Below are 26,757 nucleotides of genomic sequence, written 5' to 3' on the forward strand. Positions count from 1 at the left end.
ACAGGAGGGGAAAGAACGTTTTGGGAGGCGATTTGAGTTGCGCTTTAAACACAATATATTGTGTTAGTTACCATCATGTCTTTCTTTTGGTTAGAAATGTATTTTAGGCTGAACTATTGGCTCAGCTGGTGGAGCGTGTGGCCCATGTATGGAGGCTATTAGTCCCCCGGCAGCCACCACAGGTTCAATTCTTGTCTGTGGCCCTTTGCTGTGTCTCTTCCCACTCTCTCTCCCATCCTCTGTATATGTAACGTTGTCCTCTGAAGAAAGGCTAAAAAGCCAAATAAAAAAAATATATCTTAAAAAGAAATGTATTTTAATCAGCGCTAATCTGGCATTACCAATAAAATAAATTTTAAAAAATCACCTTGAAAAATATTAAGGATCTTAGAAAGATGATCCTGGCAAAACAGGAGACAATGACTTAAATCCGTATGATATTGAAACTGATGATAAAGTACGCATTGGTACTGAATAAGGAGGCAACTCGTTCAGGAAAGCATAGTTTTCTGTAGTCTTCTGCTTGTAGTTTACAGTCTTAGACTAACAACCAAAGTGGCCTCAAAAGCGGTAAACCATCTTTCAGCTTTTGAAATCTTCATAGCAAAATGATTCACACACAAAAAAAGAAAAAAAAGGTTTAAGGAAGAAATGACTCAAGTTAAAAAACAAACAAACATATTTTCAAGTTGAAGTTTCAAAAGCAGTTTCTGAAAGAAAGCTCCAAAACTGTATCTGAGAATAAGCTCTCCATGACAAAGAGGAAAACAAACACAGTGTGGTTTATGTGCATTAGCATTTTAATTGGACAAAGCAAGAAAACATTGATTACAGTAGCAGAGTCATCAGTCAGGGCTAACACCTTTCTAAACAAAAGGGTCTGAAAATGTCTGTAGGCACTGCCTAATTAAAAAGAGTATCTTGTCAGGTAAAAGAAACCAGCTCTATAAGGCAACAGTTACAATGTAGGCCTCCCCATTTCTCTGGCAAAAAGAGCAAGTGTAAAGGTTGAATCCCCTCAGATTTTTTGATATAAAATACTGGCGTTTCAATAGATATTTAAAAACCATCACAAGTGTCAAACATGTTCACCCTTTTTACATCTGAATTGTGTTAAATTTTTAAAGTATGCACTGCATGGCAATGCTGTCTTATCCCTGCATGGAAGATATTGTGTGTTTGCACTGCGCCAGCGTCACGTTTGATAGTGCCACTCTGCTACGTACAATGTTGGAGTTAACTGTCGAGTTATCAAAACAAAAAAGAAAGCAAGCACCCACAGTTAACAGTAGCATTTTACTTACATTGTTTCAAATGAATGAATGGTTATTTACATGTGGCGAAAAAGATTTGAGGCTGTCCGAAAGATATGAAGGAGAAATGGAATGCAAAAGGAAAAAAAAAAAAATGCTCTTGGTAGTCAAATTTGTCCCAAGTAGAAGAGAGGAAAAAACTGTGCAATATTTATCTGCCCTTACAGAGAAACAGCAGTGGCAACAATCCCTGCAATTGATTTTAAATCCAAGAGAAAATGAGAACAAATTAAACAGATTTCCATTCCTCAAATAATAACTAAGGTTCATAACTTAGCACGACTCAGACTTTAACAGTTTCTTTAAAAAAAAAAAAAAAATGATAAACCTCTCGGTGGCTGTGTGAGAGGAAAGATGTGAAAATGGAAGCAATTTGTAAAACCCGAAAAAAAAAAAATCCAAAAGTTTCTCCTTTACAGTTTTATACTCATTTACAGTTAACTTAAAAATGGTAAGAGCCCTGGTTCATGGCCAGTCTTGCCTACCACAGAGGGTGTAAATACCTGTGTGGGTCAAATCGCTCCTCCCTGGCTCCCGTTTACCTCAACCCCCCCATGAAATCCCATTTACATCTCCTATAGACGTCAACCTGTCCCATTAGGTTCCACATCCCAGTAAAAGTCTTAGTCCTGCCACAAATGGAGGCGGTGTTACACAGCCCCGCGGGGCACCGTACAGCCAATAAGAGGCTGATGGTTGACAAAAATCTCCCACCCTGCCCACTTATCAGTGTGTGGGGTATCCTGCGGCTCCCATACCGGGCTGGTTGGCTAGCATACTCCCATTCAATCCCTGTGTAGGCTCCATAACCCCACCGTTACTGATGGCGCTCATGCCAGTCCACCCAGCACTGGCCGGTAAGTGACTGCAAAAAAACGAGGAACAGAGAGAGAGAGAGAGAGAGAGACAGAAAGACAAAATGCCAGCAGGTTAGAAAAGACAAGGCGAAAGGGAGCAAAAGGGACGGTTTATATTAGAGCTACTAGAAATCTGGACAGGCTAGAATGAGAACAAGAAGGCAAACAGAGTTATCAGAGGTGGTGAGGGTGAGGCAGGCTGGGCAAAAATCAAGCTAGCAAAAAAAAAACAAGGGAAAAAAAACAGAAAGTGGAGGCTCTTTGGAGGCCAAAGGTAAGTGTCATTTGATTAAACATGGGTGGACAAGCAGACAAAGAGCATAAAGGCTAAGCGCAGCAAGCTAAATATTCCTTTCTACCCCCCCTCCCAACTGCTGATAACCAGGAACACAGCCACACTCTGTACAAGAAGGTAGATTATCTTCATTCCTCTCGCAGCACTTCTACATTTGGCCACCAAGTATAACAAAGAAATATGTAAAATCTCATCTAATTCACATGATATAGTTTCAAGAGACTGTTCCCCCAAAAATCAACGGTCAATTACCTCTAGCTTATAGCGCTTGTTATCCATCTAGAATTTTATTGGCCTGAGTTGCAGAGTTGTGGAGATAACAGCTGTAGAGATGTCTGCCTTCTCTTCAATATGATGGGACAAAGTGGCACTCAGCTTGTGGTGCTCAAAGCACAGAAAAATGTACTTGAACAATTCAAAACCAGTGTTTCTTTTCCAAAAATCGTGACCAGAAGATAATTCACAGACCTTGTTGTGAGCAGTTTCATGTAGGAACTACTTACTTTCTGCAGTAGAATCTACTGGAACGAGGGATGTGACGATACTAAAAACTCAAGTTATACCAAGTCCATCATCGTGATCTTAAGTCCCTCTGCTTTCCTTCTTTAATAAACTAACCTAAACGTGCAAAAACTTGGCATGAATTGTCTTTGGCAGTGAACGTTTGAATTATGTATAACTGCAAAGCAAAAAAAATACAGCAGTCCTTTTAAAAAAATAAAATAAGATGGCGATAGATATCGTCACAGTGTGGTACAGTACTGAGATATTTCTTTATTGCGATTTCATTCCTTCTAGAACGAAAGTAGTTCCTACATTAAACTGCTCACAACAAGGACTGTGGATTATCTTGAGTAACTGGTCATAATTTCTTGGAAAGAGACACTAGTTTTGAATTTTTCAAATTTATTTTTTTGGTTTGAGTACAACAAGCTGAGTGCCATTCAGTCCCATTATACTGGAGAGAAGGCAGACATCTGCACAGCCAATATCTGCAAAACTCTCAAACTACACACCATAAAAATCTAGACTGGCGTTTGCACTGCAGGCCAGAGGAAAATATGTATTTTTGATTTTGAGGTGAACTGTCCCTTTCAGTCTTGTATCAGTCATGTAATAAAATTCTAAGTTCAGTGTGGAGATAAGACAGCTTATACAGGATAAATCTTCAAATTTCAAGTCAAGAGAGGCCTAGCCTCTGTCTCAGGAATTGTGCATTTACTGTACATTCGACAACCAAACACACTATCACTGCTTTCATGTGCTCACACCTTTACAACTGTTCATACAGCTGGTCACCAAGAATTTTAGACTGTCAACAACATTATGGCCTCTCCTTTATTTCTCTTGGGTGCACAAAACATCACTGCACGTATAGGCTGTCTGAGTAAAAACAAAATTTGATAACCTACAAATGATATCTTACATGTCCTACTGACATTCATATACAGATCAAATCTTCAATGTGTGTGTGTGTGTGTGTGTGTGTGTGTGTGTGTGTGTGTGTGTGTGTGTAAAAATAGATCAATGAAATCAAAAGGAAAATAATGTAAAAAGCTATGACATGAACGTAGACATACAAAACAAGTGAACAGCCTTAAACAGTCCTTACACACAGCAGGCAAATCTTACAGAGGGAAATTAATTCTTCATCAGCAAACCATCCCTCAGGTGGAGACAGGAAGTGAAAACTTTGTTCTGAGCTTTTAGCAATTACCTTCTATGTTCAATCAATTCAGTCCAGTTTAATGAAATTCAAACCAGTAAGCTTTGAGCTCATTTTCTTACAGTCATGTTGGGAATAGACTACAGTTTTTAGCTATTGTGAGCTATGTTTCAAGTGACAAAACATTTTGGAAGAAACCCCTGAAGTTATCATGATGTGTTGTGCACAGTGAGCAGTAATGACACACTGAAACATGACTAACAACAAAATTAAAGTTCAGATTGTTCGGTGTTTATGTGCGTGCGTGTCTGTGTGTTTTTATTTGTCAATCCTCTCAAGATGAGCGAGGTGAGGAGGGGCTGGCGAGGGGAGGAGGAGGAGGAGGAGCAGGAGGAGGAGGGAAGAGGAGGTGGGGTCGGGGAAGGGAGGTGATGGCTCCCTCCTGTGGCCAGAGCTTGCTCTCGCTGCCCCGGTCTTGAAGGGGGAACTCTGGTGGTGCTGGAGTAGAAGGAGGCGGTGAAGGGGAGCCCTGTGCACACGGTGCTACTTACTTGAAGCCCTGCTGGTTCCAGGCCTGGCTGTACACGCCATAGGTGGGGACCTGCCACCCGTTTGGGACGTACTGGCTGATCTGGGGCCCGTTGCCGTACCACTGGCCCCACTGGCCGTAGGGCTGGGCTGCAGGGAAGCTCATCTTGTTCTGCTGCAGGGTACAAAACAACAAGTGTAGTTCAGTATGGGTTTAAGGCTGCAGGTAAAGACCAGAGGAAACAGCATTTCCAAGGAGTAAGAAGCTTCCATGTTATGACTAATTTCCAAGTAAAACAGGATAGGCAGGTGGGACTTGACTTTAGGGGGGATTTGAACATTGAAAAGTGGGTGTAACCCAAAGCACCATGTTAGCTAACTAATGAATCTTAACTCTGTGCTGCTGGAATTTCAAGACTGATTGATGGGTGGATGTCAAGATATTATTGGATGAAATCAGTTGTTCAATCCTATGTAAGCTCACATCATATTTTCTTTTACAGAAAGAAAACACGATGGAGAATATTTGAGTTTTGGGTTTTATTTTTGCATACATTATTAAATATCTGCACAATATGACGAGGAATGTGATCTTAAAGGTTTTAAGGGCATTTCTCATTTTATCCTGACTTAAAAGAAGAGCCATGAAAGGAACAACTGTTCAAATAAAAAGTGCCCTGTGCTTTCTTCTGCATGAACCAGTATGCTTCTACAACATAAATAATAAATACACATAAATCTTTTATATTCTATTCAAGGGTAAATACATATGGGGAAATTTCATGAATCTTTTCCTGCTGCGAACTTGCAAAGTTCTACAAGGATAACTGACTTAAACATGATCTGTTTTTAAAACACACCACTTCAGCCAGAGCAAAGGAGACCATTTAGGACAGTGGGAGGAGCACAGCTTTTAAACCCTTAAATTCTCTTTTTAACCTGAAGCTGAGGTAGGTAATTAGGGCTGTACAACTTTGAAAAAATATCTAATTGCGATTACTTTGACTGATATTGCAAATGCCATATGATCGGTCATGATAATTTTTACATCAATATTTTTAACATGATTGAAAAACGTGTTAAAATGACTACGGTGTGTGGGGTTTTTTTTGTTTTTTTTGCAGGAATCTGTGCCAAATGAAGATGTTTTTTAAATCTCTTGAATCTGATTTGAAGGACCAGACATCTCAGCCTCACGACTCATTAATTTAAAAGTTTTCTGACACACATTTCCCTTTAACAAATATTGCACCTCCTGTGATTTGAAAGTTGCAGAAAGCCCTATTGCTGTTCAAAATCTCAATGAATTGTGCAACCCTGTAGGTGATGTATTTTAGAAGCTTTTTTTGATGGAAATTCTCTTTACAGCCATCACTTGACAATCATCAATAAATCAAATGCTCTGACACAAAAAGGGAAAGAAAACTGGTAATTGCAGCTGCCACAGGCCCGTAATAAGCCCATCTAATGATTTCATTTGGTTCAAATGCCTCAACACACGCACTCTACCCACACATTCATTGCACATGACTGCAGTCTTCCACAAGGCTAGGCAGATGTAAAGCTACAGCAGGTTAATCACACAGGAATGGCAGAGAAAGTGCAGGCAAAAACATGCTAGCTTGACAGCTGGAGGTACTAACAATAGCTGAGTTTTCTTTGATGTGAATGAGACCTGGAGTAGTTCCATGTAGTCAGTGGCAACAACGTGCTGCACTCCACTACCCGACACTTTTGCACATTCATGTGTCTTGGGGACTGACTTTGGAGGGTTGCTTTAAGAGAGTGGGTATTTTTTTCAGTTGGACACTTTAGTTTACTCTTGCTGGTTTCTCCAAGGTAACAACCTTAGCCTTGAAATACAAGTTTTAAGTTGAAAATGCATGCAGTGTTTTCCCCTGAAATGCACTTTCATAGCTACTGCCTGTTTATGTTCAGCTCATATTCACCTTCAACATGACATTAAATGAAAGGGTTGCAAATCAGCGTCAGAAGTTTCTTGATACACAGCAGCAGTAACTTGCAGATGTCGTCTTATGATTATGTTGTCCTATGAAGACAGCGACTGGTGGTTGTTTACTTTACGCAGCATGTACAGTATATGATGACCTTACCTGGGGCATAGGCATCTGCTGCATGGGGTTCATCATGTCCGGGGTCTCTTTACCCCAGTAGCATTTGACTATGTGGCCCTCTATTGAGGTTCCATTCACTGACACAATGGCATGGGCTGCTGACTCATGGGAGTTAAACCTGGACAAAAACAGAGGGAGAGACTAAGGACACACTGAACCTCATTTCAGATATTTACTCAGTGACCACACTGCTGCTGGTTCTCAAACTGTGAGAAGAGGATGGATATTTAATAGAAAGACTACATGGTCATTCAAGAAACATACACAATCAAATCAGTTCTACAATGCAGACATCTACCAAGGACTTTAATTAAATAGAAAGGTGTAGATAGATAAATTAATCAAAAGATTCAAAATTACCACCTGAAAACACGGGAGAGCCTCCATATGAATACAATCCATGTTGCTTTTATGATTAAAATTATGCTATTTCAATGGTTCTCAATCAAGGTCCTGAGTGTTTCAAGCGCTGCAGGTTCTCTTTCCTACCCTGCACTGAACCATACTCTCTCTAATTCGGAGGTGTCCTTGATTACATGGCTAGAATAAAAATCAGCAGGACCCCTGACTGCTGAGGACCGGGATCAAGAACTAGTACATCATACTTTGACCTCTGCTTGAAAAAGAAGAAAAGAAAAGAAAAAAAAATCCACTCACCTCACGAATGAATAGCCTTTGTCTGGGAAAACTCTGATTTCCATGATTTGTCCAAAGGGAGAGAAGGTCTGTCTCATCAGTTGCTCTAAAACAAACAGAAAGAGAACATCAGACATCATTTCTACGTGGGTTCATGTGTCATGAAAAGACATTTGCTGCATCTGACATGTTGCATACTAACATCTTCACTATGAGTCTCTAGGTGGCTGTTAAGTTAAATTCAAAAGCTGGTCGCAGTTTTGCTGATAACACCACAGGGCTTTAGAATGACCTCTCTGAGCAGAATAAACTTATTCATTATTCATGACAAAATTTTAGCTAACGCAGACATTACTTTGCGTATCTTTTCATTATAATCAACAATTCCTCTGAAGAGACAAGAATCCCCAAAGAATTAATCCTGCTTCTGAGTATCGTCTGTGTAGACACAGCTTGATGTAGTTTATCTGCATGCAGAGCTCCATTGTCATTCAAAAACTCTCACGCATACCATCACATTGGGAGACGTATTCTTTCACTGAGATGAACACGACCGGTGAAGTTCATTCTGAAACGGCCCTGTAACTCTTTTCACTCTCTGGATTCTAAATAGAGCCTCTCAGACAAGAAAAACACCACTGAGCATGCTCTGGGATGCTCTTTTGTTTTTACAGTGTTTTGTTAGTTTGACAAGCTGAGAAGGACAAAGAACAGAGGCTGTGTTCATTTTAATGAAGGAATATATCATCTATTGCAATACGAGTGTTATGACTGATCGACCAGCGATCTTTAGCAGCCAATGTTTGTCCTAAATAATTTGACCAGTGATTTTTATACAAGCCAATCAGAAGACAAAGTGGCAGGATCTAAAATTAAAACCTGCAAGGCGCCAAATGTTGGTAAATTTTCCAATTACGAAGGCTATTCACCACACTGGCAGGTAAATGTTTGCACCAAAATAGTCTACCACATTTGGTATCATTTACTGCTGTGCTGCTTCATTCCTCTGCTGTCTGTGTTGGAGTGTCTCATACACACACACACACACGCACAGCAACTTCATGGCGCATTCAGCTGCACCTCCTATAGTCCAATATCTATACTTGAATGGGCACAAAGGTCAGTAAACAGGAAAGTTTTCCTTTTTTTTTCTTATTTAACTTTGTTGAAATTCATAGGGCTACATCTGTCATCATTTTCATTTTCTTATATTACAGCATTATTAATAATAACAAATAACAAATGCAAAAATCATAATATCCCATTCATTTCTACATAATCAGATTTTAAAAATGGAGCATTATATAGAATATAGAATATAAAGAATATAAAATTACTATCAGCAAATTCACCCATGTTTTTGTACAAGTACCTTTGTGATCACTTTTAAGTTGTTTTATACTTAGAGTCAATATATAATGTTTCCAAGACTAGTTAAACAAGTAAATAATTATTGATAATAATTAGCAGGCCATTGTAGTGGTATGGCTCTTTCCTGTGTTGTTAATAGTTTCTAGACATTTGAGTTCTATAGCAAAGCGGTGGTTCCACATCCTACATTTGTTAGGAGGATCAATGTTTTGTTGGTTTTGGCATCAGTGAAAGAATGCTGTATAATGATAAACAGATAAAACAGCAGTCTTCCCCTTTAAGTAGTGCTCACTTTGTATTGACAGCAAACTGCTTATTTTCTGTTTCCTTCTATGTATCTCTTTTCTGTATTTACTTGATACTACCACTGTCAGTATCATTATCATACTGGTGGTGTTTCATTACCTGTCAGTCCTGTGCTCACTCCCCCACAATACACAGTGCAGTTACTGGGGCTGGACTGACTCACTACTTCATCAAAGGATAGGTGCTTGGAGTTATCTGCCAGGAGAACACAGAGATGTTACTGTTAAACATGAATCTACCGCCCTGTGCAAACAAGAAAAAAAAACGCACGCATTCATGACACAAAACGCACTTTCATAGGTGGTCTTTGGGGCGGGAGGCTTTCTTGTGGCCCAGTTAGTTCGAATCTGTCTGCCTCCTAACCACTGACCACCCATCTGCTGAATGGCGTTCTCTGCGTCCTGGAACATTGAGAAAATCTGGTTATTCCATCGAGCTTGAGTCTAATGACGTTAAATCTCAGATACACCCCTTCAGAATCACAGAACACAGTAAGGAGTGTGTGAAAATTACTGAAATGTCGTATGCAATTTCAAAGACTTAATGTTCAATATAATAATCTTTTTGGAGCATGTTCTATAATAATTAGAATGCTGTAAGAATCCCACCAATAGCAGCAGAATTAACATGACTTTGTACTAAGATTAATAATTTGGTGAGTCATCTGATCTCTGTACTGACCCATTTGTTGAAGAAAGACACAAAGCCATAGCCTTTAGATTTCCCTGTAGCCATATCTTTGACAACACGAGCATCTCTGTGGACAAACACACCAGCAAGAGGACATTAAGAACATGCAGAACAACACTACAGCACAAAAAGTGTAAACAAATAATGGTTTAGTTATTTTCAAAAACTGTCAAGTGTAAATTACATATCACCTTCCCTGGGGCAATCCTTCTGAGAATGTACCTACCCAACATTTTTATGATTGTGCTCTTGATAGGCTTTACTAGTGTGAGGTAGTATCAGGGAGTAACAATACTTCCCATTCATTTTCTTCTGTACTTGATTTAATCACTTCTGTTAGAAAAACTTGATACTTACGATATCCTGCCAAACGGGCCGAAGGCAGCTTTGACGTCTTCTGTAGTTATTTCTGGGCTGAGGTCTCCAACAAAGACATGAAAATGATCTATTGGAGGGGAGGACATAGTTTAGACATGCTGTATGTTACAATACACAAACGTTTATACTTTTTCAAAGATTGTTACTTCCAGCCTAGACCTGCTGATTTCTATCAGTTTGTTAATGGGGGAAGGACAAAAGGAAAGTCATCCTGGCAAAACCACATTCCAGACAAGCGAAAGAAATGACTACATAAAATATGTGAGCACATACGCAGTAGAAATATTTAACTGTGATCTTCAACCTCTCCAAGTCGTCAACATTTCTGTACCGACTTCTCCAGTAGGGTTGGGTAGGTCTCCAGTTTGGCCGGTCCGGTCCAGCGTATGACCTTAAACCGGTTTCATTTTATGCAGACCAACAGAACCAGCATTTGTCATCATGAGACGTTCCGGCAAATTAAAAGTAGCCAACATCAGCAACCTGTGCTGTCTTACAATGCTAAATCCAACTCGTTCTGAATTACTAATAGCAAAGCAATATGACAATGTGAATAAAGGGAGACTGAGTAGGACTGTCTGTGCTGTTCCTCATTAACAGGATGTTAAATACCGATGTTTTTGATTGGTAAAGCGTCCTGAGCACAGCAAAATAATGAGTAAAAAAATGGAAGGTGCAGGCAGAGAGTGGGGGTCTCTGTGGATGCAGGCTCTGCCATACACTTATGGTTTGTTAGGGGGGATGATTGAGGAGGATTATTGTTATTGGAGCCTATGCATTGTTTTTTTGGGGGAAAATCCTGCATAGTTTGCCTCCTCGGGTCAAAAATGTTGTATATGATATACTGAATCTGGAATGCTGCATGCTAGCGACTTACTAGTTTGTTGCCCTGAAGGATAATGCCGTTCCAATCAGGGCTCTAGTGTGATCGTATTCCTTTCAGAAGCTTTATAATCCATGCTATATAGACTTTGCAAAATAAATCCATAATGATTTAGGGATTATTTATCTATTATTGTTAGCATGATTGTTATCCCTCCACTGGCAATTCCATGATTCCTTGGGTTGAGTCGGAGCCTGTGTTCCTTACTTGACAGGGCATGTGTGTAGCAGCTCTGATCTCAAACACACTGCACATTATTGTTCCTGTCATTTGTAGACAACCATTTCTTTGTAGGTGATATTTTGATACTTTCCTCAAGCTGCACTTGGCTGCTAAAACTCTCATTCATGGACTTTCATCATGTTCCACTTGGGAGTGACTGAATCCCACGTGACACCTGACCCGTCTAATCCACTGTTTTGCTTAATAGCAAACCGGTTTGAAAGTTTTAACATCATCCCAACCCTATTTCCCAGCATATGGGTTGCTATGTTGGTATATAGCACTTGTACTTACTACTTGTGTCTTTTTTCTGGCTGGTTGGCGTCGTGGCCCAGTTGACTTTGACCTCCTGCAGAGAGGGGCAGAGAAAGAACAGGCCAGGTGGGGTATGTTTACATCGACAAGAAAGCTTTTGGTAATCTCCACTACAACGGGTGTACGACTATAAAGGTTGCCTGAACACTACGTAAAAAATGTCGAGACGTTAAATTTAATGTAACGTTGTGCCTTATCAGTCACTTCTGTCCTGTGAATGTGAAGTGACACAGTGCAAGAAAATGTATCCTGTATCAAATCTTAAGCTCTACAGTTAACAGAGTGTGGGGATTTTTTGGCAAAAAAGCAAATGGCATAACATTTTGATATGAAACGGGCATCAATGCAGTGTTGAAACATTATAGTGGGAGGCAGAAGCCAATAACAATAAATGCAGATATTATAACCACCTAGAGTGGTTGCTCAGTTCAGCGCCACAGTCATTTTATTTTCCGGTTTATGTCCTTGCTCTGAATCCAGTTCCTCAACTTATTATTACACCATCCAGCACTGCTTTAATATTCTTTTATAAGGCTCCGTGGTCTTTTAAAGGTTGCAGATTAAAATGTTAGTGCTCTGTTGTTCCAGATAACCGATCAGCTCCTCCCAGACTTTCTGTTTTGCCATCTTTCCAATGTAGCTTACATGGTCTTGGAGATTTTATTGACAGCACAGCCAGGGTGCAAATTTTACTTTTTTGTGTACCAGCCAAAGAACCAATAAATGACAGCTACTCAATATACTGCCATTGTTTTTTGGCTGATGAGTGAAGCAAATTTAAGAGCCACTTGCATATTTTAGCATCATTTGGCTTGTTGCTGGTGCTAATTTTGGACCCTGAGTACAGCACTGGTTTGTTCGGTGGACCTCTGAATTATATTTCTGTCATTTATTTCTTCTTCTCAAACTACGCTTTGCTTAAAACATGACAAATGTGCTCCACACCTAACACTATAGCTTCATATACTGGAAGACCACTGGCTTTAAAATATAACAATTTCAATTTTACCAACAGAGGTGAATTTCAGCAGTATAGTCAAAAATGTTCAAGATCTGATTCTGATCTTGGCTACAGCAGCCTCCCACTGTCAGTTTGTGAACTTTATCTAATTAATGGTGCATAAATGCAAGCCACTAATTTTTGGTCTTAAAAGGCATACGACCTAAATTCCCCAGACCCCAAGCCACCCGTCCCCACTCACCCTGTAGACACGATAGCTTACCTTACCCATTATTTTCCTTCCATTCATGGCTGCCAATGAGGCAGCAGCATGCCTGTGGTCATAGAACTCCACAAAGCAGTACGGATCATTTCCAGCCGTCTGTCAATGGGAAAACAACACTGATATTAAGTCCCGAGCACAGGTGAAAGTTTAAGGGAATAGCTCACCCAAAAATGAAAATTCAGTTATTATCTACTCATCTTCATGCTGATTGAAGGTCCGGTTTAGTGTTCAGTCCACAAAACCCTGCTGGAGTTTCACAGGAAAACAGTGCTGCAGAACCTCGCAAACAATGGAAGTGAACAGTGACCAGTTTTTATAAGGATAAAAACAGCAGATAAAAAAAATGTATAAAATGCCTCCATGCTGTCCAAAAATGGCAAGTTGACTTGAAAACATCAATTACACCATATTTTTAGCCTAAATCTTAACTGTAGATCCTTAACCTGGAGCCACATGTGCACGCACACTGTCTGAACTGAGTGTGCGTGGTGTAACTGTGCGAACGGCACATGGCGAGGCTTTACAAGACTTGGATTACACCAGACAAGCTGTATGGAGCCATTTTACATTTTTTCCATTTTAAAATTGGTCATGATTTACTTACATTATTTGGGAGACTAAGCAACACTGTTTTCAAGTGAAAAAAACTAAATCTGACCTTCAATAGGTATGAGGCTTAGTAGATAATGACTCCATTTTCATTGTTGAGTGAACTATCCCTTTAATCACTGCAGATGACAAGCCACCTACTGTAGGTTGAGGGTGTCAGGCCTGAGATAACAGACTGGGAGAGGAGAATCAACAGCAAGTACATGTGTAGACTGAGACTTTAATAAGCAGCAGCACCACCTTTCAGGCCAGTGTGAAAGCCACTTCTAGTCAAACAATATATACCAGAGGGGATAACACTCACATCAACTATCATTTTACAGCTCTTGCAGGGTCCTATCTGTTGGAAGACCTGCAGAATGAGGGGCTCGGTGACATCCCTGGACAGATTCCCCACATACCTGCAAACAAGGAGAGAGATGGGGGAATTGAGTCTTTGTCAAACAGGAAGTAGCATGCAAACAAAGGCTAGTTAACCGGGCTAGCTACAACCCACAACAATTCCCTATATTTACATAAAAACAACAACGACAGTGGGCTAAATACTATTAGGAATAGCCTTAATTTTACACAAACGACTCAAGTGTGGTCACCCCCTCACTGGAGCTGTCCCGGGCCATCTCTCCGAGCGTTGACGTGGCTTGTCTCCCAGCTAGCCAAAGATAACGCTAGCCGGTTCAAAAGGGCCTCATGCGAAGTGGGTTGACTAACGGTATCCTACCGTGAGAATATAACTAACCACTGTTTACTAACAGTAAAATACGACTTTTTATGAATAAAGCTATCATTCAATGAAACATGGGCATTTCAGAAGAAATAGCTGGCTAGCTGCGTTTGCATCTTTAGCTAAAGACAACTAGCATTAGCTAACATAGCCCTGCAGTTTCATTTTCAGGCGAGTACGGTTCCGTCTATTTATACGACTAAATCAAACACAACTTTAGGTTCATGCTGATAATGTTGTGTTTTGGTGTTACATTTAGAAACATTCATATAGTCGCAATGGAATGGTAACTTAAATTAAATGCTATTTTGTGACTAATTTACAAGGTTTTGTAGTTTTTAATTGAAACAACAACGTGGAAACATTTCGGACGCGCCGTAGTTACACGGAGCCTTCCCACTCCAGGACATAGACAGGGCCGCTGTTACTCACAAGGTTCTGGGTTGATCGTCCTCCATCGTCAAGGTTTAGTGGTCGCGTCCTGAGAGCTCTTTAATCCAATGACATACAAATGGTTTGTGCTGAACTCGAGCGACCACGAACGTAAAGGCTTTTTTCCACTAATTAATGATAAATCGGTGGCCGATTCTGCTCTCACACTCACCGCAGACAGCCTCAGTCTGATGCAAACAATAGGAAGTTGAAGATGGCGGAGGAGCGGCGTCAGCAGCGTCAACCTGCGCGCTGAAATGAAGCCAAAATCAAGCGCTCTTTCTCCCACACAGAAATGTGCCTCCACATCTGTATGGCGAAAGCTGCACATGCAGCGACTTTTATAGTTTTGTATAACTGTGCAGAATAACATTTTCCCTTAGCCTATTTGTGATTATAGCTTTATCGACCAAACTGGAAATCGTTATAGGAAATTACAGCTGGACACATCTGGGAAATTAATGTAACCCAGTCAGACACTAAGAGGATAATTGTAACGGACATAGTCATATTTGCAATAGTTCTCATTTATTGGTGAAGCTTTATTTTATAATTATTACCGTCAGTTATTGTTCTATGAGCAAAATACGTGCGCCGCCCGGGAATCGAACCCGGGTCGCAAGAATGGGAATCTTGCATGATACCACTACACCAGCGGCGCCGTTACATGAGTTTCCGGGGGTCCCAGATTTATCAAGGCAGTCTACTGCGAGGCTGTGACTATGAAGTACAAAGGACAAAGAGAAACAACTGCAAAGCGGTGGACAAACTCTATTATTGCAAGTACCAAACGATATTTTCAACACATAGCCAGTACAAGTAACATAATTAGCCAACAATTTAAGCATGTGTGGAAGAATGCATTCGCTACTGACCACCTATGACTCTCCTCAATCGTAGGAGGGCAGTATGACATCGTCGACACTGTCAAAAATAATACGAAGAAGAAGGAGACCACAGCGTAGTAACTGCAGTCGAAGAAGAGCCAACATTTGGAGGAAAAATGGCTTCCCCTGCTGGATGTGAGCATTATGTACGCAGCTGCTTATTGAAAGTGAGTTAACTTTTTGGAATATGTTTTTTTCTATTTGCCTTAGATGCAGGCTGGAGGTATAATGGTGTTGAATATGCCACTCTAACCCCGCTGTAACGAGTCGTGCTGCTGTTAAGCTCTGGTATCAACTGCTCACAGCTAGCTAGCTAGTAACTTAAATGCTAGCCGGTTAACACAACCAAGTAGCCTAATCGTCATGACATATTAGTAACTGTGTTATATTTCTTATATTTTCGCTGTCTAAGATTATGGAAATGGACTTAAAATTGAGTGAGTAATGAATTATCTGTTCAGTAGGCTTTATTGACATGACATTTTACATGTGTTGCCAAAGCACAATTACAATAAAAGACAACTGACAATAATATGTAAATAGCAATAGTTCATAGAATAAGAGATAATGAAATAGTCATATCTTATCTCTTGTCTTAGTTTTCTGTTAAGCGAACTTATCACTTTCTGTCAGTCGTGTGTTATTGTGATGTGTCATCTATGCATAGAAAAGTCATTGAAACTTAATTTTACTTTTCTATGTACTTCCAGTTTTGTAGCAGACATAAAAATATTGTTGAGGCTATCCTAAGGTTCGAGTATAACCTGTGGTACGAGAATGACTGAGATACCCATCATGCACCTGTCCATGTTATCATGTAATCACGTTTTGGTATGTACTGCAGGCACCTTGCTGTGGTAAACTGTATGTGTGTCGGCTGTGCCACGATGCAGAAGAGAACCACCAGATGGATCGATTCAAAGTCAGAGAGGTGCAGTGCTCTGACTGTCAGACAGTGCAGCAGGTAAGTGAGAAAAACTTTCCCTTTGGTCTTTATGCTGTGTATGTAGTGGTTAAGTCATATCAAGAAAAATAATAACAGTGTAAATGTAAAATATCACTCTTTTAGGCACAGCAGACTTGCCAGCAGTGTCATGTGCAGTTTGGGGAGTATTACTGTGACATTTGCCACTTGTTCGACAAGGATAAGAAGCAGTACCACTGTCAGGACTGTGGAATATGCAGGTGAGCAAAAGTAGAGTTAAATGTCTTACATTTTTTAAATATACCTTGTTACTAATCTTTTTACGTTGGACATCAATTTTCACTGTCTTTGCATGATTTGTTGCTGTTTGTGAATGACCCTGCAAGTATTTTATCCATTCTGGGTATTTTTTCAACTCTTTTTCAGGATATAAACTAAATCTTCAAAACAGTAAACGTAACCCCTTTAACACAGCAGGTTTACAACTTTAGCAAGTTGATTTGCAATTTAACATCACCCGTTGTGGATTTCAGTAACTCAGAATCAATATGACACATAGATTCTCATTGCTTTTGTCTGCCAGCCTTACCTTTCCTATAACCAAAGTGAAATCAGATTTGTCGATTTTGTTTTGAATGTGTATAACTGCAAAACTTATGGTTTTACTTTTTCTGACTGTGTGGAAATCTGATGTTTTTACATTCCACATCATAAAGAAAGGAAAAAACAAATTTCCCTGAAAGGGGATTAATAATATGTTGTAGTACAGTTGTCTTCTAATGACAGAGTCAGTAATGGACAGTAAAAATGTGCATCCTGCTCTGTTCATAATTCAGTTATAAAATCTCAGCACACCTTGTTACATATCTCCTGCCTGCTCTTAAAAAAACCCAGACTGGTCATGCTGATTTAAATTCTTGGCAAAAATAAATGACTAATTTTACATCTTTACAAGGCAATCATCACCTTCTCCTACCACCACCTAGCCCTCCATCTGTTTTACAGTCACTGGTCTGTTTTTCCAGAAATGACACCCTTTTTATTAGACTTGACAGATTTGCAGGACCTGCCAGACAGAGGGCTGGTTTGTGAATGTTGGTGTGTTTGGGTTTGGGCGGTTTTGTATGTATCTTTTTTCTCTTCTTTTGTGTGTGCAATTTTGAATGTTTCTTAGCAACACTACAGTAATTTGAGAAAATGGTCACAGACAAAGTCATGGTGTTGATGTTTGTTTTTCCACATCACAAAAATCTCACATTGATTAGGATTTTAATTTGAAGCATTTATTGATATCTTGTGTTAATGGTGCAGAACAAGACTGTTGTTACTGTTGCTAGTGTTATTTGTCATGCATGAAGTGATTGTCATGTGTGTCAGTGACACTGTGTTGTGACTCCTACAGGATCGGGCCCAGGGAAAAGTACTTCCATTGTGAGAAGTGCAATCTGTGTTTAGCCCAGGATTTGCGGGGAAACCACAAGGTGATTATTACCCTGCACCTCATTCTCACCTACACACACATATAGTGTGTACTGTGTTGGATCAGCAAATTGCTGTCATTTACAATTATTTTTTTATGTTTCAGTGTGTTGAAAATGTGTCAAGGCAGAACTGCCCTGTGTGTATGGAGGTAATAAAACATTTAATACATTAGAGGAGGAGGGATGATGGATTTTAATGCAATCATTTACTTTCTCTACAATATGATGGGTTTCTTTGCATGTACAGGACATTCACACATCCAGAATCGGAGCCCACGTTCTTCCATGCGGCCATCTTCTACACAAGTATGACTCATTATTCTCTGAATATTAGTAGTTCAGTGTTGTGCAATGGAATTATACCCCTACTTGCATTACACTGCAAGAAAAATACATTAATCTACAACATTGGTTCCCAACCTGGGGTCCAGTCCCACCTTAGGGGACCACTGATCTAGGACATCAACCTGACAGATTTCTACACATTTATATTGCATTATGTGTAAAATAAACACAGAAATATGATGTAATTGCAAAGATGAAGAGAATTGAGATTGTTGCAGATCTAGACTAATAAATCAGAATGTCATGTTTTCCAGCCTTCCATCAATCATAGCTCAATATCTGTTATAACATAAATGAAACAATTAATCATTTGTTCATATTCTCTGCAGGACCTGCTTTGATGACATGGTCAGAACAGGGTATGTCCTGGTTTGTTTTCCTGATATTTGTTTAGTTGATCAAAATATAGTTTTGTGTCAGGTTAATGTATTATTTATTTGTTTGTTTGACATAAACATTTTAGCCATAGCTGGAACAGTTGAGATCTACATCAGTTGGTGTGTTTATATGCAATTAAATAACCAGGTTACAATCAGCTCTCTCTAGTAACCCAAAATTGTTTTTATCTTTTTTTTTTTAAGTCATGTACATGAGAAACCTGGTTTCTGTAATCAGGGTGGGTGATCAGGGAAACCTGGTCTCCCCAGGTTGATTTCTCTACCATGTATACAGGAAACCAGTTTGCTCATCAGCATGTTTAAGACTGTATACAATGAAAGTAACAGCAGAGTGATGGATGAAAGGAATGATGCGTTGTCTTAGTATTATTATTACTTTTTGAATTGATCCATCCAAAGTTTGACTGGCACTGACACCAGCATAGAGTTTGTTTTCACCTCTGAACATTTGGCTTTAATTAAATTCAGACACACTGGTGCTGTGAGGAAAAGCACACACACACACACACACAAATAAAACCCCCAAAAAGGTGAGGAAGCAGCGTTGCAGCATCTTACATTACTACGGTTGGAATAAGTAAGCTATGGTGCCAAAATAAGGTGTGGGGTAGGTGATAAATGTGATCAGGGCTAAAAGGATTCCTCGAGAAAGTCGAATAACTGGATTACCAAAAATCATAGGTGATCGTCATGTCACACCAACACAGTCTGTAGATAAATTATGTGAAGAAGACATTACTGGATAACACAGTTTGCAAAATAGAGACAGAGACAAAATTGCAACGGCCAGATTGAGAAGACAGGAAAAACAGCAAAAGAGAAAAACAGCAAAAAGTTGTCCGCTTGGGATCATTTCAAGCTGAAACAAAACATAAAGTCTAATAACTAGTTAAGGATGTAAATTAATAATGGCAGCTAGTTACACTCAAGAAAATGACCACAGAGAATCAGATGCTGCAGTCAGTTTTTGAAAGCCTGAGCTTCATTCATGTTGTTGTTGGTGTTTCTTTCTCTTTTTTACTAGTAACATAGTAATATTAATGTTCATAGTAATACTCTTTGATTAACCACATATCCTAGTTTCTCTGAGTAATCTGGTTACTTAAGTGTACCAAGAGTTACTGAGCAAGCCCATCCACTTAATCTAAGTTTGCTCATTTGTTTTAGAGCATATCGCTGCCCTCTGTGTATGCACTCAGTCTGGAACATGGAGGACCACTGGGATCAAATAGACAAAGAGATTGCACAGTCACCGATGCCCACTGAATACCAGGGTGCTACTGTCAAAGTAAGACCTCAATAATACAATAAATTGCACATGTAATGTCTTAATTTACTTAAAAGTAGGGTAGGCACAATTCCTGCATTTCATTCAGTCCAATTTGTAGGATCTTTGAGACTGTTAATGAGTAATCACCCAGTTGGTTATCTTTAAATGTGTACCATTTGTTTTTCGTCACTACAGATTATATGTAACGACTGCCAAGCCCACTGCACGGTGCCTTTCCACGTGCTGGGGATGAAGTGCAGCGGCTGTGGGTCCTACAACACAGCACAGGACGGAGGACTCATCCAGCAGCCGCAGCAGGAGCGGCAGGAGCACCAGGAGGAGGAGGAGGAGGAGGAGGAGGAGGAGGAAGCCGAGCAGGACACTGAGAATGAGGCCGAAACAGACACAGAGTCAGAGCAGCAAGATCAACCTCAGTCACCCACGCCGCAGTAGAAAGACAGGCAAACACAGTGGGTGATATTTATACTTTAGACATCAGGCTGGTGCACTTATTTGTAGTAACTTACACTGAGTGTAACAGTAGATTGAGCCAGTTGACCTAATTGTACATATTACAAAAAAAAATCCATCTACTTTCTGTACCTGCTTATCTGCTTTAGGGCTGGAACCTATCCCAGCATGCTTTGTGTGAGATAAAGGGAACACCCCGGACAGGTTGTCTGTCTATCACAGGACTAAAGGGCCATCCAAAACCAAGAATGATAACTATAACAATAACTATAAATATATCCTTTTAAAAATTGTTCTAACTCAAGCAGATGATGGAGTCCACACACAACAATCTTTATGATTTGATGATTGATTAAAAAAAAAAAAAAACACTGACAGCTCGTCAAAATCTTTAAAATATTGATTAATGCTTACGTAGTGTAATCCTAGGCTCCAGATTTCACAAGATGTCATTTTACCTAAGACATACTCAGTGTTCATTTGGTCCTCACTGATCTTTTATGATGATCACCAGGATACAAAGTTTATGAATTAAATTAGGGGTGGGGTCACTCATCAGTGTAATCGGTGTGATTGATTTCGGACTTTAGTCGATTTGTATACCTTGCATCAATGTGTCGCTATGAACGGTTGCGCTTGGTCAAAGCATGGATTGACCCAGAGAACAAGCTTCGTCATGATCATCTGAAGTGTAGGACTGTTTTAGACAGAGACGCAACAGTATGGCTGTCTTTAGCTCTACAAACTGGACGTGTCTCAGTACTGCAGGACAACTGAAAATTTGAGTTCCAGTATTTTTCTGAACAGTTATTAAATCAGGTGGAAATTAGACTAGCTTTAAAATATGTCACGATTATCATTATTCTGATGTGCTTTATGTGTTTAGGTCAATTATTTGTTGTATTAATTAAATAATTAAAAAAAAAACTGGAAAGTTGGAACAGCACGTATTCCTCAAACTCCTCTCATCTTTGAAAAAATTCGAGGATCCATATCCTTCTCGCTTTTTTGTTCGCTCTCTCTGCACATACAGCAGTAACAGATTACAGTTTGACACCATCCTCTACAAAACGTCATTGTTAAAGTTATAGTTCTTGGTGTGGATTGCCCTGAAGACATGTCGACACACATTCACACCGACAGGCGATTCAGACTCGCAGTCCATCTAGAGGTGTTGCTGGGTGGTGACAGTTTAACCATTGTGCCACCGTGTGGTACTATGAAAAAAAAACATGGACATGTTAATTACTTCAAGTGAGGAAGTGCTGGTGGAGTTTGTACTTTATTAGACCAACTGTGATCATTTTCTGTTCAGTTCAGGGACTGTGCCATATTTAATATTTAAATTCTCTCAGTAAGACCTCGTGTGAACAAAGGTGTGTCAGCTTGTCATATATACTGTACTGTATCTGCCCGTGTGACTGTACTTAACGGTTTTGTACATGTGTCAGACACTATTAGATATTAAAACTGGTCTCAGGCAGAAGTCAACATGATTAACAATGTAGTAAATAACTGGAATTAACTGGCATGCTGGCAGCATAGGAAAAGGTACAAACCAGGTGCATAGGTTTGTAGAAAAGTTAGGATTAGTAAAAGTGGTACCCGGTACACAGGGCATTAAAAATAGATTGAAGACTCATACATGTTCATATTTTAATTACCTAGCATTGGTGCCACTTATCATCTTTTTGTTTAATTAATAATTGAGGCTACAAGTGATGAAATTTGTCAGATATTCATATCAATATCAACTTCTCATTTAGCAACGCAGGCTGTCACTCCTAAAATGGCTTAAACCTGTCAGGTTATCTAATTGTTTACATTAGTTGTGTTTGTGAAAACCAAATAATAAGCTGAGAAATACTTAATTGTATTATTTTATCATTTTTCATGGACAAGTCTAACGGTTCAGTTATGTATGTTATTTGTTATGGTACAGACATCCTGATTAGGCCTTTGAACCTGCTCATTTTCTAAAGCCAGTCAGGAAGAGGAAATGTGGCATTGGGAATACAGTATTTGCTATGATAAACTGAGGTGACATAATTTCAGCAACACATGCACCTTTTCAAGTATTTCCTTCTCATACATTCATTCAGTTCTGTAATTTCTTGTATGGCTGCTGTGACAAAAGGTACGTTTCTGGTACGATTTATATATTGTCTTTGTTTGGTTATCTTTACAATGACAGTCAAGCTCCCAATAAACAGCATAATTTTATTGAACATAATTGTATTGTGTGCTGAACAAATCATTAGAATTAGAGTCTGTCTTGCAGTAGGATCACACCAGCCACAGCGGCCGGTAGCTGCCAAACTTGGCTACTTTTTTGCTACTTTCTTTTCTCCTTTAAACTGTTATTTTTTTCACCTCTGACAGAAATACTTTAGTTGGAAAACTTAAGTTTTGAGTTTGGATCAGAGAGCAACAGGCTTTGAGACTATCAACAGTGCACATGGCCTTGTGAACATGCAGTCAGATTAGCTGGATGCACCGTGGCAGACCACCCCAGGAGGAGTGGAAGAGGGCAGAGACCAGAGCCATGCTACAGCTGGGACTTAATGCTGCTCCTGGGTAATGTTCAGGCAGGAAAATGAAACAGACGAAATGGGATTTGGGCTGGCCAAGCAACAGGAAATCAGAGACTGCTGTGTACACAGAGAGAGCCCTGCACTTTGCACGTTTGTGATGCTATTGCGTTGACTAAATCTGTCACAGACATTTAAACACCTGCCAAAGTGCTCAAAACCACTTCAGTGGTAGTTCTTGCTACAATAGGTGTGCCCAGGACCAGGGTGCCAAATGAACATTGACCAGGGGCTTAAATTGGGGGGTGTGGGGCAATGGCCCCTCCTATTTCCTACCCCCCTACTTTTGGCATTCTTGCTTAAACCGCACCCATTTTTGAACTCAGCCTTCATTTTTATCTCAAATACTTAGGATTTGAGACTGCATTTTGCACGGTTGTGACCATATCTCACTGACAGACAGAACACCTGACAAAGTACTCAAAACCACTTCTGTGTTAGTTCTAGAGCTGCAATGACTGATTGACTATTGAGTTAATTGCCAGCTATTCTCACAATCAATTAACTGTTCTGAGTCATTTTTTAATTAAAAACAAGTTAAAATTCTCTGCCTCTCTTCTCAAATGTGGAGATGTTAAGGTTCCTTTACTCCTCTATGGCTGTAAACTGAATCTCTTTGGGTTGTAGACAAAACAAGACATTTGAGGACGCCGCATTGGGCTTTCGGCAAAGAATGATCACCATTTTTTACCATTTTCTGACATTTTATGGACCAAATAAGAAAATAATGAACAGATTAATCACTCATAAAGTTGCAGCCCTAGGTAGTTCCCATGATAGCTGGTGTCTCCAGGAGCACTTTTTGCCATGATGACACACAGACTCACAAGGTGAAATCAAGGTAGTGAGGGATTAGAACATTTATTCACAGAACATTTTTATTTCAGCTGCTCATACGAATACATCTGAGGTGTTTTCAGTCTTGGTCTTTATTCTATAAATCAGCAGCACTTCAGTTTTACCATTTGAAGAGTTCAAACATTTCCATTGTATCTATATAGTGGTCATGTACACAATTTTAATAAAATTATCACTGACAAAGTAAATGTGAAATAAAAGTACAAGTGTAGTCTGGATATTTAGACTTGACGTTACAATGATCAAGTATCAAGAGAATACATGTGCATGTACAACGATAACATGGACCCAACTGTTATGTGAGTCACATGCTGTCTCCTCTGGGTGGCTGAGGCTCAGGCTTATGGGTCGTGAACTGGAAAGTGAAACAAACAGGAACACCAGTCAGGGCGGTTCCGATGGGGATCGGCAGGGGTGAGGCTTTGGAGGATGGGAAAGGGAAGGGTGGAGTGGCACCCTTGGAGAATACTTGGTATGTGGCGGCGGTGGTGGCGACGACTTGTGGTTGATTCGGGGCATCGGTACCTATGATTAAACCAGTTTCTGTGAACACGGGCTGCGGCGAGACCTCTGGGTCTGGTAGAACGTGCTCAGTGCCGGCGTTAAACGGGTCATGTGCGGGATCAGACTCGGGCATATCCTGAGAAACCTCTACGCCCAGGGCGGTTTGTGAAGGATTGTCTGGCAGGAGTAAAGCGTCTGTGTCAGTGGAGGTTTGTGGGTCCTCCGGGTCCGGCAGGGCTGTGGCATTGACCATGGCCAGAGTAGGCTCTGCAGAGGGAGGTGGAGCTGCGGTGCCCGTGGGGTCTGTCTCCTCCATGGCGTCAGGCGACTCTGTCTCTATAGATGCTGGCTGCTGGGCTTCCTGTGAAGGCTCAACATGAGTTGCAGCCTCCTCTGATGAATTTACCTCAGCGGAATCTGATTCTTTGGATGAATCCTCACCTTCACTCACCTGTTGTCATAATAAAGAAACATTAGCATTTGTTACAAGTCCTCTCAGACTGCTTTATAATAGTCAAAACCGAAGAACTACTCACCGGTTTGGACAACGCCACAGTCACCAGGAACACAACACAGAGTGTAATCTTCAGAACTGCCATCGCTGTCTGTCCTGTATATACTGAAACAAATAAATGTAAACACTATGTTGGTAAATTGGTGAAATGTAATCTGGGCATCTACTCCAGCAGATTTCAGAGAGGAATCATGTACTGCAATACTCTCCACCATATTTACCTGACAGCTGTAGTTACCAGACATTTTGCATATTACATTATTATATTGGGGAGTAATGGATTACATGTAACAGAGTTACATAATTAAGTTTCCAAAAATTGGAAACTGCATTCAATGACAGTTAATGAAAAAAAAAAAATTACATAAAAATAGAGACTGTTAGCAGGATTAGCACAGTATACTACCATGCACAATGCACCAACATTGCAACAATAAACAAGTCTCACACCAGTCTGCTCTCAGTGAAACCAGTAAATCATACAGTTGCCAATTTATTATCATGGAGTGAGAAAATGCTTCACTGGATAGAAAGAAGAAGCTGCAGAAGATGCACAACATGACAGTACACTGACAGTTTTGTCTTCAGCCGTGAAAATAATCATCGTCCAAGACTGGACATCTAATTTAAATAAACATTTAATGTTACAGGTAGGACTGATTGCTAATGTTAGCTGCATAAAAATCCAGTTTGCTAGCCAGCCTGTCAATACTGCTACTACTGACAAAATATGTGATGACTGTAGGTGGTAATGTCAGTGACCAGTGGTATGTGAGTAAAAACAGAAGCCCCAGAACAAGATTTTGCAGTGAAATTGAGGTTTAAGTGTGAAAAGTAATAAAAATAATTAGCAAGAAAGAAATAATTATATAATAATGCTATTTTTAAAGTAACCCTCCTCAGCCTGCAAAACGTGCGCAGTTTCTAAATCATGGTGCACTGTTCAGTGAAAAGAAATGGCCCTCCTAGTGATTTAAGTCTGGTGAAATATGCACATCCATGCATATCAACATTTTTCAAGAATTTTCTAGTAAACTTTTTCATCATTACATTGCTGCAGACTTTATTTTTCATTTGTTTCATGACAGACATTCATTTCTTAAACAACTTTATATTAAAAGTCTGTTAATATTGGGGCGGCCAGGTGGAGCAGCCGTGGGTTTAACTCCTCCCTTTGGCCCTTTGCTGCATGTCTCCCCCCACCTCTCTCCCCCTTTCCTGTCATATCTTTAGTTGTCCTCTCAATAAAGCTGTGATGAGGCCAAAAAAGTGTTAAATATTCTACCTTCTTTGCAAAATAAAGGTTTTAATATTCAATGGGAGAAAGAAATATCTTTATATTTCCATATTAAACTGCCCAATACACACGAATGCATTCAAATCCTTTACTTAAATCAAAATACTAATACCATACTGTGAAAAAAATCAACTAGAAGTTAAAAAATCATCAAAATGTACTTAAAATATGAAAAGTAAAGAACTCATGTAGTAAAATGATCAGTTTGTGTTTTACTTTGCTTTATTGCATCTGATGTTTTTGGATTACTATAAATCTTGCATTTTACAGCTGTGGAGGGTTGCGTTTATTTTAATTACTTTATATATTGTTTGGCAGTTCAGTCTATAGAATGCATCGTTTTATATACAATCATCAAATGTTTGTAGTGTCACTGTCCTGTGAGAAGCACATATCTTTAAAAAGTCGACTTTTCATGGTGTCTGAAAAACAGCCAGTTTTCAGCTTTGTGACAATACATTTTCCAGCTCATCCAAGAGGGTGTTTAAAGAGTTAACATCGCCGAAGAAAGTCGGAGAAGTTCCTCAAGCCATAAACAAACAATTCATCCTTCAGTTTACCACAAACATTGAAAATCAAGCCAAATATACATGGTTTTCACTGGACAGGGTATGAAATATTGCAATCTGA

The 26,757-nt window shown here is 39.7% G+C and overlaps 3 protein-coding genes and 1 non-coding gene across 4 annotated transcripts; 1 reads left to right on the forward strand and 3 right to left on the reverse strand.

Annotated features, from left to right (window-relative positions):
• Window positions 1-782: 782 nt before the first annotated feature.
• LOC146320742 (cytotoxic granule associated RNA binding protein TIA1-like) lies at window positions 783-14,820 on the reverse strand. Its single transcript, XM_084729130.1, has 12 exons — window positions 14,587-14,820; window positions 13,735-13,831; window positions 12,819-12,917; window positions 11,575-11,629; window positions 10,155-10,242; window positions 9,789-9,864; window positions 9,400-9,508; window positions 9,207-9,302; window positions 7,452-7,536; window positions 6,774-6,912; window positions 4,683-4,834; window positions 783-2,178 (listed from the first exon to the last, which is right to left on the reverse strand). Exons 1-12 carry the CDS (start codon window positions 14,610-14,612, stop codon window positions 2,040-2,042), a joined length of 1,161 nt encoding a protein of 386 aa, XP_084585256.1. The 5' UTR covers window positions 14,613-14,820; the 3' UTR covers window positions 783-2,039.
• A 356-nt stretch (window positions 14,821-15,176) lies between these two features.
• Window positions 15,177-15,247, reverse strand: trnag-ccc (transfer RNA glycine (anticodon CCC)). The gene has a single exon. It is a non-coding gene; the product is annotated as a tRNA-Gly (tRNA).
• Window positions 15,248-15,486: 239 nt separating this feature from the next.
• rchy1 (ring finger and CHY zinc finger domain containing 1) lies at window positions 15,487-21,677 on the forward strand. The gene is made up of 9 exons (XM_084729131.1): window positions 15,487-15,640; window positions 16,318-16,437; window positions 16,543-16,658; window positions 17,801-17,879; window positions 17,984-18,028; window positions 18,127-18,185; window positions 18,554-18,583; window positions 19,790-19,910; window positions 20,088-21,677. Exons 1-9 carry the CDS (start codon window positions 15,590-15,592, stop codon window positions 20,343-20,345), a joined length of 879 nt encoding a protein of 292 aa, XP_084585257.1. The 5' UTR covers window positions 15,487-15,589; the 3' UTR covers window positions 20,346-21,677.
• Window positions 21,678-23,739: 2,062 nt separating this feature from the next.
• Window positions 23,740-25,168, reverse strand: LOC146320745 (uncharacterized). The gene is made up of 2 exons (XM_084729620.1): window positions 24,853-25,168; window positions 23,740-24,767 (listed from the first exon to the last, which is right to left on the reverse strand). Exons 1-2 carry the CDS (start codon window positions 24,913-24,915, stop codon window positions 24,117-24,119), a joined length of 714 nt encoding a protein of 237 aa, XP_084585746.1. The 5' UTR covers window positions 24,916-25,168; the 3' UTR covers window positions 23,740-24,116.
• Between the last annotated feature and the right edge of the window lie 1,589 nt (window positions 25,169-26,757).

This window comes from Lutjanus erythropterus, chromosome 10 (genome assembly GCF_056507025.1).
Source record: "Lutjanus erythropterus isolate fLutEry1 chromosome 10, fLutEry1.hap2, whole genome shotgun sequence".
NCBI classification, from domain to species: domain Eukaryota; kingdom Metazoa; phylum Chordata; class Actinopteri; order Lutjaniformes; family Lutjanidae; genus Lutjanus; species Lutjanus erythropterus.

Bases quoted from the DNA above. Each gene is read 5' to 3' on its own strand.
- LOC146320742 (XM_084729130.1), bottom strand. From the start codon at position 14,612: ATGGAGGACGATCAACCCAGAACCTT. The intron at 10,243-11,574 runs GTAAGTACAAGT...CCCCTCCAATAG, and splicing joins CCAGAAAAAAGACACAAGTA to ATCATTTTCATGTCTTTGTT. The intron at 9,865-10,154 runs GTAAGTATCAAG...GTTTGTCCACAG, and splicing joins GGCCCGTTTGGCAGGATATC to AGATGCTCGTGTTGTCAAAG.
- rchy1 (XM_084729131.1), top strand. From the start codon at position 15,590: ATGGCTTCCCCTGCTGGATGTGAGCATTATGTACGCAGCTGCTTATTG. The intron at 16,438-16,542 runs GTAAGTGAGAAA...TCACTCTTTTAG, and splicing joins ACTGTCAGACAGTGCAGCAG to GCACAGCAGACTTGCCAGCA. The intron at 16,659-17,800 runs GTGAGCAAAAGT...TGACTCCTACAG, and splicing joins CAGGACTGTGGAATATGCAG to GATCGGGCCCAGGGAAAAGT.
- LOC146320745 (XM_084729620.1), bottom strand. From the start codon at position 24,915: ATGGCAGTTCTGAAGATTACACTCTGTGTTGTGTTCCTGGTGACTGTG. The intron at 24,768-24,852 runs GTGAGTAGTTCT...TTATGACAACAG, and splicing joins CTGTGGCGTTGTCCAAACCG to GTGAGTGAAGGTGAGGATTC.